General features: G+C 38.0%; 1 protein-coding gene across 9 annotated transcripts in view; it reads right to left on the minus strand.

Moving 5' to 3' along the window:
* The window catches only part of NRG1 (neuregulin 1), a gene marked incomplete at its 5' end in the record, with an annotated part of 1,032,208 nt that overhangs the window by 25,359 nt on the left and 988,743 nt on the right, over window positions 1-18,106 (minus strand). For all 9 annotated transcript variants that reach the window (XM_081221162.1, XM_081221161.1, XM_081221159.1 and 6 more), the window contains one exon: window positions 8,733-8,862. In XM_081221162.1, the coding sequence (XP_081077288.1) occupies window positions 8,733-8,862 (130 nt within the window). The remainder of the gene's footprint in view (window positions 1-8,732; window positions 8,863-18,106) is intronic.

The raw sequence follows: 18,106 nt of genomic DNA on the forward strand, positions 1-18,106 counted from the left end.
CGTGGCATGTGGGATCCTCCCGGACCGGGGCAGAACCCGTGTCCCCTGCGTCGGCAGGCGGACTCTCAACCACTGCGCCACCAAGGAAGTCCCCTCATAGCCAGTTTTGTCTGAACTGAAGCAGCATCTCTTCCAACTAGGATCAACTCTTCCCTGAGTGCCATATCCTCACTTCCACACATCCACACCCTGGGAGAAGGATTCCTTATTTGGCGCTCACATTGCACGCTGCCCTGATCTCTTCCACTCTTCTCACCTCTCTGTCTCGTGATTACCTCTTTGTGAGGACGTTGACCACACTCTGATCATTTTAGAGCTCTAACGTTTAGCCTGGCTCATGAAGGACTCTCATAAAGTGTTAGTTAAGCTGAACCTGATTGAGGATCAGACTGCAGTGTCCAGTAAAGGACTGTATTAAGGAGACTCTCACAGTCAATTGATTTGCCAGGTACAGCTCAATAACCGGCTTTTATTTTTATAGTTTGTGACCGACTCTCTCCTCTGTATACTTCCAAATAATTTTTTATAGGCGCTCCCAGTATCCCCCTTATAGACTCCCTCCCTTAAATAGAAACCTTTAAAATTGTGTCTGGAATTTGGAAAAGACTCTAACTCTTTAACAATAAGTCTATTACCTCAAATTTAAATCCTGTTACTGAAATACCATCTTACCTAGGATTTAATAAAGCCATTACAGTCTAGTAACCAAGACTTCTGCACAGCATCAGTAAAATAAAAACTGTTCTTAATAATAACCATAATACATGGTGACAATCCTGATAGTCTTACTATGTAATCGATCATCAACTCATGTAATTTTGTGAAGCAATTTAGTGCTTGGTGTATTTTTTACATTCTAATTGAATAAAGTATTTCTCATTGTTTTTGGTGGAGACACTAGACATAGTCAAAGATATTTCCAGAACTCCAAGAAACTTCTGGTTATTGAGGGTTTGCTAATTTTATAAGCCATTATAAATGGTTTTGTGGTTTTTTAAATTTATGGTCAATTTATAAACCATCCTGAGACATCCTTTCTCTTCCTTTCTTTATTTCTTGGTTTCATTAATTTTCATTAGGTCCTCCCTTGATCAGGCAGGAGAAGGGAAACAGGTTTACATACGATATTTTGTCTCTATTTGGTCATCACTCTACCATGAAATAATCAGACAATTTTTTAGATAATTTTCTTCCAAAAAAGAAGAGCCCCTATTTTCTTTTCACTCTACCTCAGTACTAGTTGGGGTATTTCCTTCATATTGTACAACAGCTGAAACAATTTCTTTGATGTCCATGTTTACAAATATCAAGTAATGGAAATGCCAACAGATACATATTGAGGATTATCGGTGTGTTTAAGTGTTAGACGTTAAGGACTTTTGCTCGTGCTCCGTAAACCAGAGCTGGCAGTGTACACACCAGGTCAAACAGTGCTAATTTGTTTTTCTACAGTATCACATTGCAAGGCTGACTTTTCTCACCCCTTCACTCAGGATTCTGGCTAGAACTCGCCTGCTCACTGGCTGAGTATCTGTGTTGTAGATTATTCTCTCCCAAATGGATTGTTACTATTATTCTGCATTTTTCCAAGATGAACTTCGTTCTGTTATCCACCATGAAGTGAAATTTCTTGAGGTTTGTATATGCTTTTCTAATTTGTGTTTTAGTGTTCTTTATGGTATCATCTGCAAAAGACATTTATTTCCTCAAGGGAATGCCTTCTTCAGTACCATTAAAGAAAATATTAAATATAATATATTCCTTCAATAACATTTCCTTCAGATCCAACCTTATACCTCCCCATCACTGTTCAGCTAGTATGGATCATCCCATTTCTTTTTTATTAAGATCTGGGGGCTAGTTCTCAATTCTTGAGATAACAGTATACATAGAGTGGCCACAGTGGACTCGCGGGTAAATACTGAGGGAAAAAAAAAAATCTAAGTTATCCTGGCTCGCCAGTGTTGTTTTTCAACATCTAAGACATACAATCCCATTAATGAGGGTGCCAGTGTTTATGAATTAACCCCTCCTTGTTTGAACCCTGGTGCCCTTCCCAAAGCTCTGTTTGTACAGCTTGTTCTGAAATGCTCATCTGTAGATGAAAATCCTTGCCATTGTTTACTCTAACTGATGTATCCTTTACTTTGGGGTCAGACAATTTCATCGGATACGGGCTCAATCTATGTCCCATGCATCTACGTGTCCTTGTGACACAATGACTTATGGACTCGGCTAATTTGTGGTTTGGTTTTCCTCCCTGGAGGACGCCTTTCCCTGTCTCATCACACAGCTTAGCGATTCCAAACTTTATAGTTCCATCTACTCCAGCCTCATTTTATGATGAAACATCTAAATATTCACTTTTGACTTAAATCATTCAGTAGAAATATTTCAAAGTGGTGCATTGTATTTCAAATAGACTATATGCTTCTCAAGGCGAGGGCTGCATATACTTTTTTTCCCTGACGGAGTTCTCTGCCTCTGGCTGGTTGTGGTCCCCCATGGTACATTCCCTTAGCTCCCTAAATTCTCTTCATAGCATTCAGCACACCAATCATTTATAATTAAATGAATTACTTGAAATACATCTGCTACTCACAAGAGCCTACAGACTCCATGAGGGCAGAGACCACGTGATTTTGCTCACCACTTCATACCGAGCACAAGCATAGAACTTGCCTCTTAGAGGAGATCAATAAATACATGCGGCTGCCTAACTGATTTCAGGAGAAAAAAAGGAACCAAGCTCTTAAGAACACTTAGTGTACCTGACTTTATGCCAAACTGCAGCCAAACTGGTTTCTATAAGAACAAAAGGATTTGCTTTCCTCTGTCTTCACGAAGTCAAAAATGAGTTAATAAATACCTAGGAAGTACATAGCAGGAGTCTTGATACAAGGGGACACAGAAGACATAGAACACATGGTCATGTGAAGAGCTGACTATCTACATCGAAGCCACAAGGGTCCCGCCCACTCACAAAGGTTTCTCTCCCTGTCAAATGTTACAGAAGGTAAGTGTCACACCCACTCTGAAGGACGAACGCTTCCAGAGCTGGCTGGACTCCAGGTCTAACCCAAAATACATCCCTTTGCTCTATTCCAAATTTCTCCTTCTACAGCCATGATGATGAGGCCATAGGACACAACTTGAATCTGAACCATCACCCCCTTGTTTAATTATGTTAATTCAGCTACTAATATGTTATAAATATCGTCATCCTCCTCCTCATCACTATGCCAGGATTTTATAAAACTTTAACCTTAGCTAGTGTCTTGACTTTCTCTCCTCATCTTACCCGGTCCCCAGATGTCTCTAGCCTGTATGGAAGTCTCTTTTCTCTAAGCACTTGCTATGTTTATGGTATCACTCCCCTGCTCCAGAAGTTACTATGATGCCCGATTAGCTATCACAACGTCCAAAGTCCTCTGCCTGGCTTTCAGAGCTCAGAAACTGACTCTCCTGCCTAACTTAGTTTTTTTGTTTTGTTTTACTTCCCAGAATGGAGCTGCTTGTCTAGCTACGCATGTCACTGGGTCTCATGGGAAGATTAGTGCAGCCTCAGTGTCTGCCTGGTATACGGAGAAAACTCCATAAATGATGACGATGTTTATAAAGTCTTCAACTAATTCCAGCCTTTTCCTTCTTTAAATTCTCATTACTATAACAATCAGCACTGTACCACTTGGGATATAGTCACTTTAACTGATGTACTATTTTAGTTACTCCATTTCTGTAAGTAGACTAAGTTCCCAGGGACAAGCGACCATGCTTCATGTTTTCTCTGTGTTTTCAAAAACGCCTGGCATAGACGTAGCTGTTCTATAAACAAATGTTAATTAATATTTCATTTACTGAGTTTAATTTATTATAACAAATTTGTTGTGACTTTATCTCCTCGAGCTATATGTTTTTCATAACTATCTCAATAATAATGTGTAATACAATATAGGCCCTTATATATACTACATGGCTTCATAAAAAATAGACAAAATCATAAGTTCATGTTTAAAGGCACCTCCCATCTTCCTATGTTTTGTTTGCTTTTTGTTTCTGTTTTCTGTTTTTACATATAAGGAAGTTAATGATCAGAGATAGTACATGATTAAATGAATGTCAAATGCAAAGTTATAAAGCTAGCTGGTGGCCCCAACAAATCAAATAAAAACTGCTAGTGTTAAATAAAATGAAGAATTGGGAATTAAATATGATAACACAGTCTGTTAAGACAGGTGTATATATTTTTCCAATGTCTACAGAGAGAATGTAATTCTACCATTTATTTTTTATTATAAGGAAAAAGAAATCTTGCTTCCCCAGAGTTAGAAGTGCTTTAGCAGAAATGAATTCATTTAATTTCACTGACTCCCTGGGAAGAAGTTTGGAGAACATATTAACTCTATGTTATAAATATACTGTCCAGAGAGTTGAAGTGAAAGAGCTCAGACTATTCACCAAAATCGGTGGTTAAAACTCTAATCCCCACATGGGGAAGGCACATCTGCCCATAGGACAGCATCATGGGTTTATAAATACGGTCTGGTATAAAATCATTTTTAGATTAAAAAGAAATCACATCAACATCTTCCAAAATAGTTCTCTAAGTTAAGCTGTTCAGAAGAGCAGATATACAAGAACAAGGGGAGAAAACAAAGAGGAACATCTGGACAATGTCATGTTCAAACTGTCCTGTTTCTTTGAACCATGTGACTACATGGGGTACCAGAGGGTAAAAGACGGAATGATTCTTTTCTGGTCTTTATGCAATCTGGAATAGTAACTGTTTTTTTCCCCCCCCAGGATAAATTTTAAGTTACTATAGAGAGAAGAGAAATATAAAAGATGAGAAACACCACAGAAATTCCCGCACAGTTCCCAGAGGAGAAGTCCAAGTAACCAGCAAACCTCTCCTCAGAGAAGTGTTTAACTGTTATATGGTTAATCCATTTGGAACACCTTGTTCTAAACAGAGAGACAAAAGAGCTTTGCTGTAAAGTCTTCGACTTCAACTCCCCAAAAGACAACAGTGGATGAGATGACCAGAGAGACTACTTGGAAACTCGTGTGCTTGTGGTGTGTCTGAGTCATGTCTTTAGCCAGGGATAAAGCTGATTTTGAATGATGTGGCACATGCTTCAGAAACGTTTTGCCCTGGACAGATGGACCATGTGGAAACTATGAACTGGCTTCATACACAGGACCATGATGCGCCAATGCAACGCTTTCGTGTTTTCTGTTTCTATTCAAGTCGTCCAGTGAACAATATAATATCGTAAGACATGGTATATGATGTGCCTTGGTTTCACTTCTGACTAAACTATTTTTACTGTTATAGATGTTTTTAATACAGGGATTAAAAAACAATTAGACAAATTTGACAAAAAAGGCATGACGTATTTTGGATAGTGAACATATTCCAATTCTTCCATCAATGGCTTGCTCTGATGCATCAGTAAAGACATGGTGCAAAAGGGGGATAAAACTGATCAAAATCATAGATGTCAAAGATTTTGTTTCCCACAAGATCTCGTAGTAAGCTTTAACACTTTTCTGAAAGATTATATTACCAAAAAAAAGATACAATAAAAGTATAATGCCAATTTGCTGAGAACTAGAAGACGATTAGCTTGGGGGAAACAATATTCATTCATGGGTTGCTGCTTTAATAACTGTTGGAGGAAGACAACATTTCACTTTAAGATTAGAAAAATATATAACAAGTTATTTCTTTCTGGATTGGGCTTAAAATTTAATGAAAAGCTGTGTGGGTGAAAAAAATTCCAGTGTTGGCACAATACCAAAATGGAACAAATGAACAGCACTTAGGCGATAGCACTTTTTGTACAGGACATGGGAGGGCCACAGAAGAGCTGAAATTAACACGTGGAAAATAACTGCACTGGTTCCTAAGAGGTATTCAGAAACTATCATATATACTCACTCAGCTTGTAAATCTTTGCAAAGGCTACAGTGAAAAATAATCATGTTTCATTATTATAATTAAAATACAGTGGTCTCAGATGTTTTCTAAAGAAGTAAAAAAGAGAAAACATAGATAATCTGGGTACAATTGTTTAAAAAGGAGAAGCGGGCTTCCCTGGTGGCGCGGTGGTTGAGAGTCCGCCTGCCGATGCAGGGGACACGGGTTCGTGCCCCGGTCTGGGAAGATCCCACATGCCGCGGAGCGGCTGGGCCCGTGAGCCATGGCCGCTGAGCCTGCACATCCGGAGCCTGTGCTCCGCAACGGGAGAGGCCACAACAGTGAGAGGCCCGCGTACCGCAAATAAATAAATAAATAAATAAATAAATAAAAATAAAAAGGAGAAGCATTTAAAGGAACTATAATTTTAAGTGTTTTTTTCAAGTGATTTATTAAAACATAATTAGGTTGTATGTCTATGACTAGGACAGAATAAAGGATTACCCATATAATAAATGCACCTCATATTTTACAGATTATAATTCTCAGCTTCTGGTATTTTCTATTTTCATAGAGAAAATCTTACAGGAAACTATAAAATTTGGTCATCCCCCAGGTACACACTGCTATATTTAAAAAGGATAACCAACAAGGACCTACTGTAGAGCACAGGGAACTCTGCTCAATGTTATGTGGCCGCCTGGATGGGAGGGGAGTCTGGGGGAGAATGGATACATGTACATGTATGGCTGAGTCGCTTTGCTGTGCACCTGAAACTACCACAGCATTGTTCATCGCCTATACTCCAGTATAAAATAAAAAGTTAAAAAAAAATTGGTCATCCCCATACACTATGATAAATATGTGCAGGGAGGAATGTTTGGGCTGTATTCACAGCAAGTTGGCAGAACCAGTCTAAAACTGACCAACTTTAATTCTTTGCTATAGGTATGCTGAGTTGAATATACTGGTTGTCAAAAAGTGAATCTTTAATTTTAAAACAATAAACACTGAGAGTCATAAAATCCTTCAGACCTGAAAGAAATGATTTTTTCTATATACTCTTTCACTTTTATCTTGCTTTAAAGCTTTGAAAAGACTCTGACTTATTAACTTTATCTTGGCTTATAACTATTACCTATATCTATGAAAGGGATATTTAGTAATTGAAATTAGAATTTTACTCTTGTGATTCCTAGTCTTTTATTCACTACAAAAGTAATAAAGTATAAAAGCATAAGATACTATAAGGATAATGAAAGTAATAATAAAATAAAATAATAAAATAAATAAAAGACTATAGCTGCTTTTATAAGTTGTCTGTTTTCATTGATAAGATCGGCCACACAACCAGCAAAACTTGTCTTCTCTGCTTCTACTCTATTAAAAGGAGAGATGTTGAGGGCAAAAAAGCAGATCTGGGAGGTAGATCTGGGAGGTACTTGCTTACAGCCCTGAGGTCCCACGAGACATTCTACACATAGCCCATGTCTAGATCAGCACAGGAACAGCAAAACGTTTCTACCAAAATGGCATTTTTTTTGGTGCTATGATTTTAAAATATATGTCCTTTAAGATGCATTTTATTACTTACAAACAATGAAGGCTTTCTTAGAAAAGGGACTTAAATATTTGCATACTATTTACATGATGTAGAAGGGAATTGGCCTTCTTAATGATTTCTTGTGCCTTTTTTCTCATTTTGCTAATTGCTCTTTCTATTAACTCATCTGTCTCTCTGACAAACTTGTTCTTCTTTGTCAACATTTGGGTCACAAGCTAGTAATATTCTGGAGCCAGAGATGATTGTTATGATGATATGTTTTTTTTCTCATTTAGGACAAGCACTGCTACTTTAGAACAGTGGGATACAGCTCTTAGTCAACTGCAAAATAAATGTGTATTTTTCACCGCATATTTAAATATCTTTTACCACATCAAATTATTTGAGTCCATGGACCACACAGAACCTAAATATCAAGCGTAGACTAAAAATGCATGGCACAATAAACACGTGCTTTTTAATGAGACCTACTAATTTTAACTGCAAGGTTTAAATGTTTAATGTAACCTTACTGACAACATCTTTGTTTAATTCTGTCTGTTGAGAGAGAATAACTGTGATACTTCTTAATGGTTCATTAACTCCTCAGGTCATTGGAGAGAGCGCCATTCTAAATATATCTATAAATAACTGTAGTACGTGAAAGAACACTCTGCCTTCTACATGCAATGATGCTACACACACTAAATGCATTTCCAAACAAATGCAAGTTGCTGATTTTTCATTAGTGAGATCGACCTAAATTCCATTTTTAAAAAGGAGTTATAAAAGAATAAGCTAATGCCAAGTGTAACAGATGTGTCAGTAAAGAATCTTCTGCACTTCTGCTTCTTTTAGTTGTCCTATTCATTTTGCAGGTGACCACCGGGGTAAAAAGGAACATCATCTTACAGCTTCATCCATACACTGGATGGAGACGTAGGTATCCAAAGTTCCAGACCTCTATGATATTTGCACATCTCTCTTAGGTAACAATGAGGAAAACCACGAGGAAAGCAACTTTATAAATATGAAGGCAAAAAAAAAAAAAAAACAACCCACCTTGAAAAAGGCAAAATAACATTCTGGATATAACAGAGAAGATGATAAATGGTATGAACTTTTCACAACACTTTAAAAATAAAACAGCATTATTCAAAGGATGCAACGAAATTGGAAAAAGCAGCAACGATACATCATGAGACATGGAATCATCTAAAAGAAGCAGTCATGGACATAAGCCACACAGAGGATTTCTTTTCTTACTTGCACAAGTATCTTGAGGGGTTTGAAAGGTCTTTCACCATGAAGCACTCGCCTCCATTCACACAGAAAGTTTTCTCCTTCTCTGCACACTTGACAAGATGGCTTGTCCCAGTGGTAGATGTAGATGTGGCTGGATAAAAGATAAAGAAGGGGAAAGGTTTATACCCATCTTTCCCTCTTCTAAGCAGCCTTTAATCTTAAATTCTCTTAAAAGAAAGAGTTCATATAAGATACGGCATACTCCACTAAACTTTCAGGCTTAATAAATAACAGCAAAGACGTTAAGTACTTTCTGGGTGTAATTAAATATAATAAAATTATAAAAGGTAATTATAGTTAATTAATTTAATTATAATTAAATAGGCAACAGGTTCAACATTTCTTATAACTAATACTTTTTCTAAGGAAGTTGGAAAAGAGAACATCTATTGTCATTAAGAAAAATACATTTTCCAGGAAGGCTCAAAAATAATGACATAAATTCATATCAGTGCAACTGAATGTAGATATCAATTTTTAATGGCAACTAATTAATAAAATTATTTTTTTTGAAATTATGTGATATATGTGTATGGACTTGATATTTTTTAGATATAATGTATAGCAAAGAAAAATACAAGGTGCCTTATTTGTTCCTAATGAAAAAAATATTATTAATTGAGTATGTATTAATGTATAGATCAGGGGGCATTCTGTTCAAAATTTCCATTCTATTCTAATTTCTACTCAGAAGAATATTATTGAATGTCTGATTGCCATCACGCTTTTGAAGAAATGCAAAGACAGTCTAACATTGCTGCCAATGTAGAATAAAGCACTGCAAAATTCATCCATTCTGAAGTAGGAGTAGAAACAAGTTTTAATTTTGGTTGGCAATGTCTTCATGTGATAAATCTGATTATTCACTTGCCTTCAAACTTCACAGTTATTGGAAAGTCAGGCTGACACTGATTGCTCCACCTTTAGGTGCAGGGATTAAATGAAGCCAAAGTCCTGAGACTGTAAGAGCATTTGGTCTCAGAACTTCTCCCCAAGTACAGCATTGGGAGCCCCTTAAACACTGCTCAGTCTCAACCCCAAACAGTCTAACTCCCAACATAATGTTTATCACTGACATTATCAAGATGAAACGTAAAACCAACATGTCCAGCCAACGAAGATTCTATTTACTCTCCCGAGGTAGAGAGAGTCCATCTTCAGACATAAGTTTTTCTTGTCGATTATCTGACTCATTCTTAGTGACTTTTAATTCTTTGTCTTCCTTATCAATTTCTATTTACGATTTGCGTGTGAAACTCAGATGCCTTTGTTTATTTTATTTGACCTGTCGTATTTTTCCATTTTCTCCTGCCTTTCTTTTTCATTTCCTTCACAAGAGCACATTTTGCTTTGATATTTAACCTAATTGTGACCCTAACTCTGCTTGATTTTTACTCTACCTGATTGAAATACTGAGCATCTGATTATTCAGTTTCTAAACGACTCGAGGCCCTTCTTGTCTCTTATTCTCCTGTCTATGGCATGTTTGGGACCATTTCTCTGTTCTCACCATGGCTTTCAGGAGGAACAGCAAAGGACAGTCAAAATGATTTGCCCTTTGGAGACATCTGGTTCAAATCCCATCTCCTACTAGCTTTGTGTCCTTGAGCAAGTCACCTAACCATCCAGAGGGTCAATGTTCCCATTTAGAAAACAGGGTAAGGGCACTCTTACAGGACTCTTCTAGAGATAAAAGGAATTGGCACAAAACTGGCATCCGAAGAGTAATAGCAGGTATGATTACTGAACAAGTAGGGAAGAATCTTAATTTTGGTATCTATCAATCAGATGTAAAATTTGATAACAGAAATCTGAAGAGTTCAAAGAAGCATGTTTTCCTTGAATCATTGTTATGGGTAATTAAGAACTGGGTCAACTTTCAAATTATTGCAACACAAAGTCCTTTTCAGAATGCATTTCCAGATGTCCAGCTCGGGTCTACAAACCCAACCAAAAGAACCAGGGAGAGAGAGGAGAGAGGTGATGTTACCCTCTGCCAGCAACTACACTTTTACCATCTTTATCAGGAAGAGGGGAAACACAGCTTGCATCCTTTGGTCTATAAAATCATGGAGTAGACAATTTCTACACATCACTTAGCATAGCTTTTAACATAATATTATATCTTCATGTGAAAAACTGTTTACTTAGGTGCTATGGATATTTTCATCCATGGCGACTGCTTTTAAAAAAATATTAGGAGAGAGTTTGTCTTAAATGTTAAAGGTTTTGTGCTTACGAGTTTCAGCTGCTGACAGGGATCTATGGGGATGACACATTGGGCAGAGTATTTTTGCCGAGGGGACCCCCTGCAGCGTTCTGTCACCATCATTCCTGCAAAGGAGCCCTGAGCCTCAAGCAGACCCCAGTGGTCCCTGAATCCCTGACAGGCTGCTAAGAATTACCCCTCATCCAAACTGGGCAGCAAACCCTGCAGCAGGCTCTTTCAGGACAAATGCTGAGGCTTTTTATTAAAAACAACAAAATCAACCCCCTCCTCGCCAAAGCAGACCCTCCATATTAATTGCAAACTTACAATGAAAATTAGCTGTGACAGAGACAAGAGACAGAAACATCATACCTATTCCTTGGATTTTCTGATCTTGTGTTATCAAATAAGTAGGATTAAGAAATGCCCGTTAAAACTAGAAACAATCCCTTTTTTTCAGTCCTTTAAAAGTATTTTTCTTGATATGATTATCCTTTGAATTATCCTGCAGCTCTGAGTTATGACACATTCTTTTTTTTTTTTTTTGGTACGTGGGCCTCTCACTGTTGTGGCCTCTCCCGTTGCGGAACACAGGCTCCGGACGCGCAGGCTCAGCGGCCATGGCTCACGGGCCCAGAGGCTCCGTGGCATGTGGGATCTTCCCAGACCGGGGCACGAACCTGTGTCCCCCGCATCGGCAGGCAGACTCTCAACCACTGCGCCACCAGGGAAGCCCATGACACATTCATTTGAAAAATTCTTAGATCATGACTTGACACTAGGAATGGGCTAGTTGATCATAAAATAATTCTTGGAGAAAATGAAGTAGCAGCTCTCTTACGTGTCATGGACTATCCTGCTTAGCGCTTTTATCCTTTAGTAGCAGCGAAAACAAAAATGATCATGGAATTGCAAAGCAGCAGTTATCTCCCAGGTGACACAAAGTGTGGACCAACTGGGTTACAGCTGTTCTGAACCAACAGCCAAGCACAGGAATAAGTTGTAATTGTCAGAAGAACCTGGGATCTGGATGGTGATATATGAACCTTTCAGATTTTTGCCAAGTTTCCTTATATATTCTCCTTAGTTGACCGCAGTGCACAGTCAGCCCTAAGCACATCTATAAATTTTGCAGTGATATCCTTTCGCTTTGGCCTATATACGCTGTATTGCTAAGTCAGTTTCCGTGTGGTAATTCTGCCAGAAATTAATGAAACAGACAAAGCAGGTTCTCAAACCAAACTGTGGAAACAGCATTCTTTCTGGGGGAGCTGGCAGGAATTTATCAGGGGTAAAGCTAACAGTTTTGCCAACAGAATGTGCTTTTGATATATAAAAGATGAGCTTCATAGCTGTTCCTGGCAGTAGGTGACATAGATCTCACTCATTCAATCCTTAATGAAAACTGCTTCCCTCTGCTTTGTAACTAGTTTGTCATAATCTGGGAGTTGGTCAACTTCTAGTAAGTGCTAACTGGACAGCAATTGGGAACACTGATAAGTGTGACTTCATTACTTTTAAGTTTATCATTTATATGAACGTTTTATCCCAAACACACTTTCCTTGGGATGTTACCAATTACAAAATTATAAGGAAGAAAGTATAAGTACAGCAGTTAACTTGTTACCAGAGGATTTCTTCCGAGTGTTTTACTCTCCACCCCGTCTGTCTTGGTAGTATAGATCAGGACTAGTGACCATTCTGGGGAAGTCTGAACAGTTCTCTGACTTAGCCAAGGATTTGGACACTAAGATGACCATTTAAAGATCCGCCAGGGGGCTTCCCTGGTGGCGCAGTGGTTGAGAGTCCGCCTGCCGATGCAGGGGACACGGGTTCATGCCCTGATCCGGGAGGATCCCACATGCCGCAGAGCGGCTGGGCCCGTGAGCCATGGCCGCTGAGCCTGCGCGTCCGGAGCCTGTGCTCCGCAATGGGAGAGGCCATGGCAGTGAGAGGCCCGCGTACCGCAAAAAAAAAAAAAAAAGATTCCCCAAATCCTGCACCAGGAAATTGGACTCTCTCCTTTCTAGCCCGCCCTCCCTTCCCTAACCCTTCTCCTCCCTCCCACCCTCCTTCCCTCCCTCCTTTTTTCCTTCCTTTCACAGTTCTTTAATGACCACCTATTATATGCGAGGCATAATAATAACTAAAGTTACTGGGGTTGAAAATTGTAAGACTGTAAAGAATTCTCCCTAAAAGGAGATCTTTATAGATGAAATGTAGTGAAATGACCCTGGAGTTAGCTGAGAAGAATCAGGGGACCAAGACACAATTTTGCCAATTACTAGCTGTGGGACTCTGGTCCAGCTACCTGCCTCAGTATACTCAGCTGCAAAAATGAGGTATCGCAGGGTTGCTGCAGAGTTTGATAAAACGCTTTGTCAGTTGCAAAACTGCACACAAATAGAGGATCTGTTTCCATTACTAATGGCATAAATATGGAACAAAGAGAAGCAAAAACATGTCTGTCCAGACACTGTAAGTACACATAATCAAGCCTCGAATGTTGTTTCTTAGCAAATTATTCTTCTACAAAATGTGAAGAGATGGTCTGATTTGGAGGGGTAACCACTGAATGATTGCAAAGCATCAAGTAAATATCAATAACTTACTCTAACTTTTTCAAAACCAGTGTCAATAATTTATACCCATTCAATTGGCTTACAAAATAAAACTGAAGAACAATTTGAGTTAAAAGAAAAAGAAGCTATCTTAAATGTGTAATTATTTTCAACTTTCCAGATCCACACAATTCTCTAATATTTCTTAAAAATTTTTTTTATTGAAGTATAGTTGATTTACAATATCGTGTAAGTTTCAGGTGTATTTCTCTAATATTTCTGACCAAGCTTCCAAGTTACATGAATTCATTGTATTTATAATCTTGTGTGTTATTGTAACAGTTTAAAAACTCTAAAAAATTTAAAAAATAGTTTGATGTCCATTGAATATGGGCCATAGTATAAACTCTGTTTATAACTCAACATTTTGGAAATCACGTACTATTGCACACTTTAGTAAATACACAGAATAAAACTTTGAGGAGTAATTGAGTGTTCTCTGCTCATTACTCCATATTTTCCCATGGACACACAGTATTTCCTATAGAATACCAGCCTTTTTCCGCTCAGAGGCAGGCTAAAAAGAAAATAATGCTGGAAAGGATGCTTCCCTTTCTTGCTTGTGTTAAGTGGTGTTTTCCTTATCAGTGAAGTAGACAGCACTAACAGACCAGGGCCATTACACAAATGCAAACTACTGATAAGAAGCCAGTCTCTTCTTCTTTGACAATTAGCAGGAATTAGTCTGAGTGTATAGTGTTTACCCCAAGAAGCAATCATTAGCTCCTATCTGCCCTGAGCAAAAAAGCCCTGACTAGGAGTTTTTAGGACAATTCTTAACGATTTACTCGCAGAAGATTAAATCACTCTCTGCAGTTTTCTCAATAACATATACAATATTAACAATTTTTATATTCTAACTTTTTATATTCTAAATATTAACAATTTTTATATTCTAACATGAAACTGTCAATCGCTACAAAGTTGTAGGTTTCTTTTTTAAATCCTTACCTGTGATATCTTCCATGGCTATGTATTTAGAAATCTGCATGCATTCTTGCTCTTTGATCTCCCAGTTTAAAAAAAGATCTGAAATTATTATTCTTGCTCAGAATATAGCTCCTCAGCAATTATGTACCAGAGCACTTTGAACTTCTACTGGGAAGAAATGCTTATGTGGTTCCTGAAAATGACGCTCTGGCTCAGAAGCTGAGCAGGAAAAGCCATGCCACCTAATGCAGCTTCTACAGATGCCAACGGAAGGATGTGGGAGGCATTAGTTCTCCAAACGAAAATCCAGAGCCAGACTCAGAACCACTAAAGCATCACCATTCTGGGTTGGCATTTTTTTGCAAGTAGTAATTCAATCCGTTGCTGAATAGCAAATAGGTACTTGAGAAAAAAATGATAGAAGATCAAAGAAACCCATCCTGACTTGGAGGTTCCCAGAGCCCATCTCCTTGGCCTCTCCGCTACTGAACTCTGCTATAGAAACAAACAGGGAAGCCAGGAAAGAACCATCACGAGACCAGAAATGGAACCAGAACTTTCTAAACTAGAATTAGGGCATCTCAATTCATGGACCTCAGGACTTGGTGACATGGTAGATTACCTACAAGGTGAGAGTCTGTCCAAAGAATAAGCCGACACCAAGGGCTGGTGGAGGTTAACTGGTTTAAGTAGTGAACTTGAGCTTTGGCATCATAACACACATAGAATGGGAGACCCAAAAGAATCTTCACATAGTGTCTAATTTATCCCATATTGAAAAAGAGGATACAGATCATCTCAAAAGAACAGTTCTGCAGTCTTTCATCAAATACCTCCAGCTAAAAATTCACAAAAGTGTACAGGCTGCCCAAAGTCACATAAGTGAATTTGGACATGCTTGTTTTCTGTTTTCTTACACGTACAGTGGGCCTGAAGTAGGTTAACAGGATTGCCTTTAGATCCCTCCCTCCTTTACAAGCTCTCAGGGCAGACCCTAATATTTTTTCTTCCTTCTTCAGCAGAATGAAAAGTGACCCTTGGGTGTTTCTTCTCATAAAACAAAATTCTAATTTTTGTTGTAACACTGAGCTCATTTGTAGCTAAACAGAAAGGAGATCCTAAGTTCCCAGCAGTTGCTGAGCAAATGCTTTGGTGTCATTAGATAGTGTTCTCCTTAGAAAAATAAAAATTGTCAACAAAGGTTATTTTTCAAACATAGAAGTGGCTGTTTTTTTTTCGTTTTTTCTGACAGCACATTTTGCTCATGACACAGGGTAATCATTCTAGTCTACTACTTCTTAGAGCAACATGTCAATGGCATAAATGTCTTTAGGATGTCTTAGCTTTTCTAAAGAAGAAGGAGTCTCCTCCCACAGTGTATGGCTGGCCATGTGGTTACAAGAAAGCTACATTTTCTTCCTTACAAAGCCAATAATCTTCTCTTAGCTAAGAAGCCAGCTCCAGAAATACAGTTCTGTTATATATTTTCTACTAATCACTGACAGTTTTATCTGAGTATAAAATTTCCATAGCCAGAAGTCAACGAACTTTCAAGCTGTTCCTTGAATCTTTTCCTATCAACACCTATTCTAAAGGAGTAAGATCCATCTAGCCTACAAAGCAAATATTAGCAGTCAGTTGACTGGCTTAATTTGATATATTTATAATCTCATCAGGCTAAAGGTAGAAGGGGCACGTTCTTTACTGTATTCTGCATAGTTTACCAGTATCAATTTGGTTGGGAGAAGGTCATATCAATGTAGAAAATGTTAACCTGTCATTTTCCAAATTAGTCAAAAGTTTGGAGCATCAAACAGAACACATCAAAACAAAGGGAACTGATCAAGGATTCAGTTACTCGGCGAGCTGCTGAAATTACCATGTGACATTTAATGACATAGGTTAATTTATTCATCAACCAAAATACACTCAGAAATGAAAGTAGATGAAAGATCAAAAGACAGAAACTATGAGGCAAATTCATTATCTTATTCATCAAATTAAAAAAAATCATGGCATATCAAAAATAAAAGCCATATGGTCATTTCAATAAATAGAGAATCAACATTGATGAGACTGAAAATCAATTTCTCTAAAACTATCTACAAAGTATTCTTACCTCCAAAAATCAAATCTGAATTTAATCAAGCATCCAGATACAGCTACTAATTTACAGGAAGAACACAGGTCAGAGGAACATATAAAAGAACACCATGGGATGCAATCAGCAAAGCCCAATCTATGGAGAACTCTACAGGGCAAATAACCTGATTTCTTAAGAAAAAATTAAAAGAAGATAAAAAGACAAAGAGAGCTAGAGTTAGAGACAGACCAAAGGGTGAGAGAAAAGAAAAACCTAAAATATAGACATTAAAAAGAGACATTAAACCAACTGCAATGAGTGAAACTTATTTGGATCCTGATATAAGAGGAAATCTGATCACTGATTACAAAGGGTTATCATTAATTGGTATATGTGTCATATACTACCCAAAGCAATCTACTGATTCAGTGCAATCCCTATCAAACTACCACTGGCATTTTTCACAGAACTAGAACAAAAAATTTCACAATTTATCTGGAAACACAAAAGACCCTGAATAGCCAAAGCAATCTTGAGAAAGAAAAACAGAGCTGGAGGAATCAGGCTTCCTGACTTCAGACTATACTACAAAGCTACAGTAATCAAGACAATGCAGTACTGGGTACAAAAACAAAAATATAGATCAATGGAACAGGACAGAAAGCCCAGAGATAAACCCACACACATATGGTCAACTTATCTTTGATAAAGGAGGCAAGAGTATACAGTGGTGAAAACACAGCCTCTTCAATAAGTGGTGTTGGGAAAACTGGACAGCTGCATGTAAAAGAATGAAACCAGAACACCCCCTAACACCATACACAAAAATAAACTCAAAATGGACTTAAGACCTAAATGTAAGGCCAGACACTCTAAAAGTCTTAGAGGAAAACATAGGCAGAACACTCTATGACACAAATCACAGCAAGATCCTTTTTGACCCAGCTCCTAGAGAAATAGAAATAAAAACAAAAATAAACAAATGGGACCTAATGAAACTGAAAAGCTTTTGCACAGCAAAGGAAACCATAAACAAGATGAAAAGACAACCCTCAGAATGAGAGAAAATATTTGCAAATGAAGCAACTGACAAAGGATTAATCCCCAAAATATACAAGCAGCTCATACAGCTCAATATCAAAAAATCAAACAACCCAATCCAAAAATGGTCAGAAGACTTGAATAGACATTTCTCCAAAGAAGATATACAGATTGCCAACAAACACATGAAAGGATGCTCAACATCACTAATCATTAGAGAAATGCAAATCAAAACTACAGTGAAGTATCACCTCACACCGGTCAGAATGGCCATCACCAAAAAATCTACAAACAATAAATGCTGGAGAGGGTGTGGAGAAAAGGGAACCCTCTTGCACTGTTGGTGGGAATGTAAATTGACACAGCCACTGTGGAGAACACTATGGAGGTTCCTTAAAAAACTAAAAATAGAACTACCATATGACCCAGCAATCCCACTACTGGGCATATA

The sequence above is a fragment of the Mesoplodon bidens genome (assembly GCF_964165515.1).
Source record: "Mesoplodon bidens genome assembly, chromosome: 20".
Lineage (NCBI taxonomy): Eukaryota > Metazoa > Chordata > Mammalia > Artiodactyla > Ziphiidae > Mesoplodon > Mesoplodon bidens.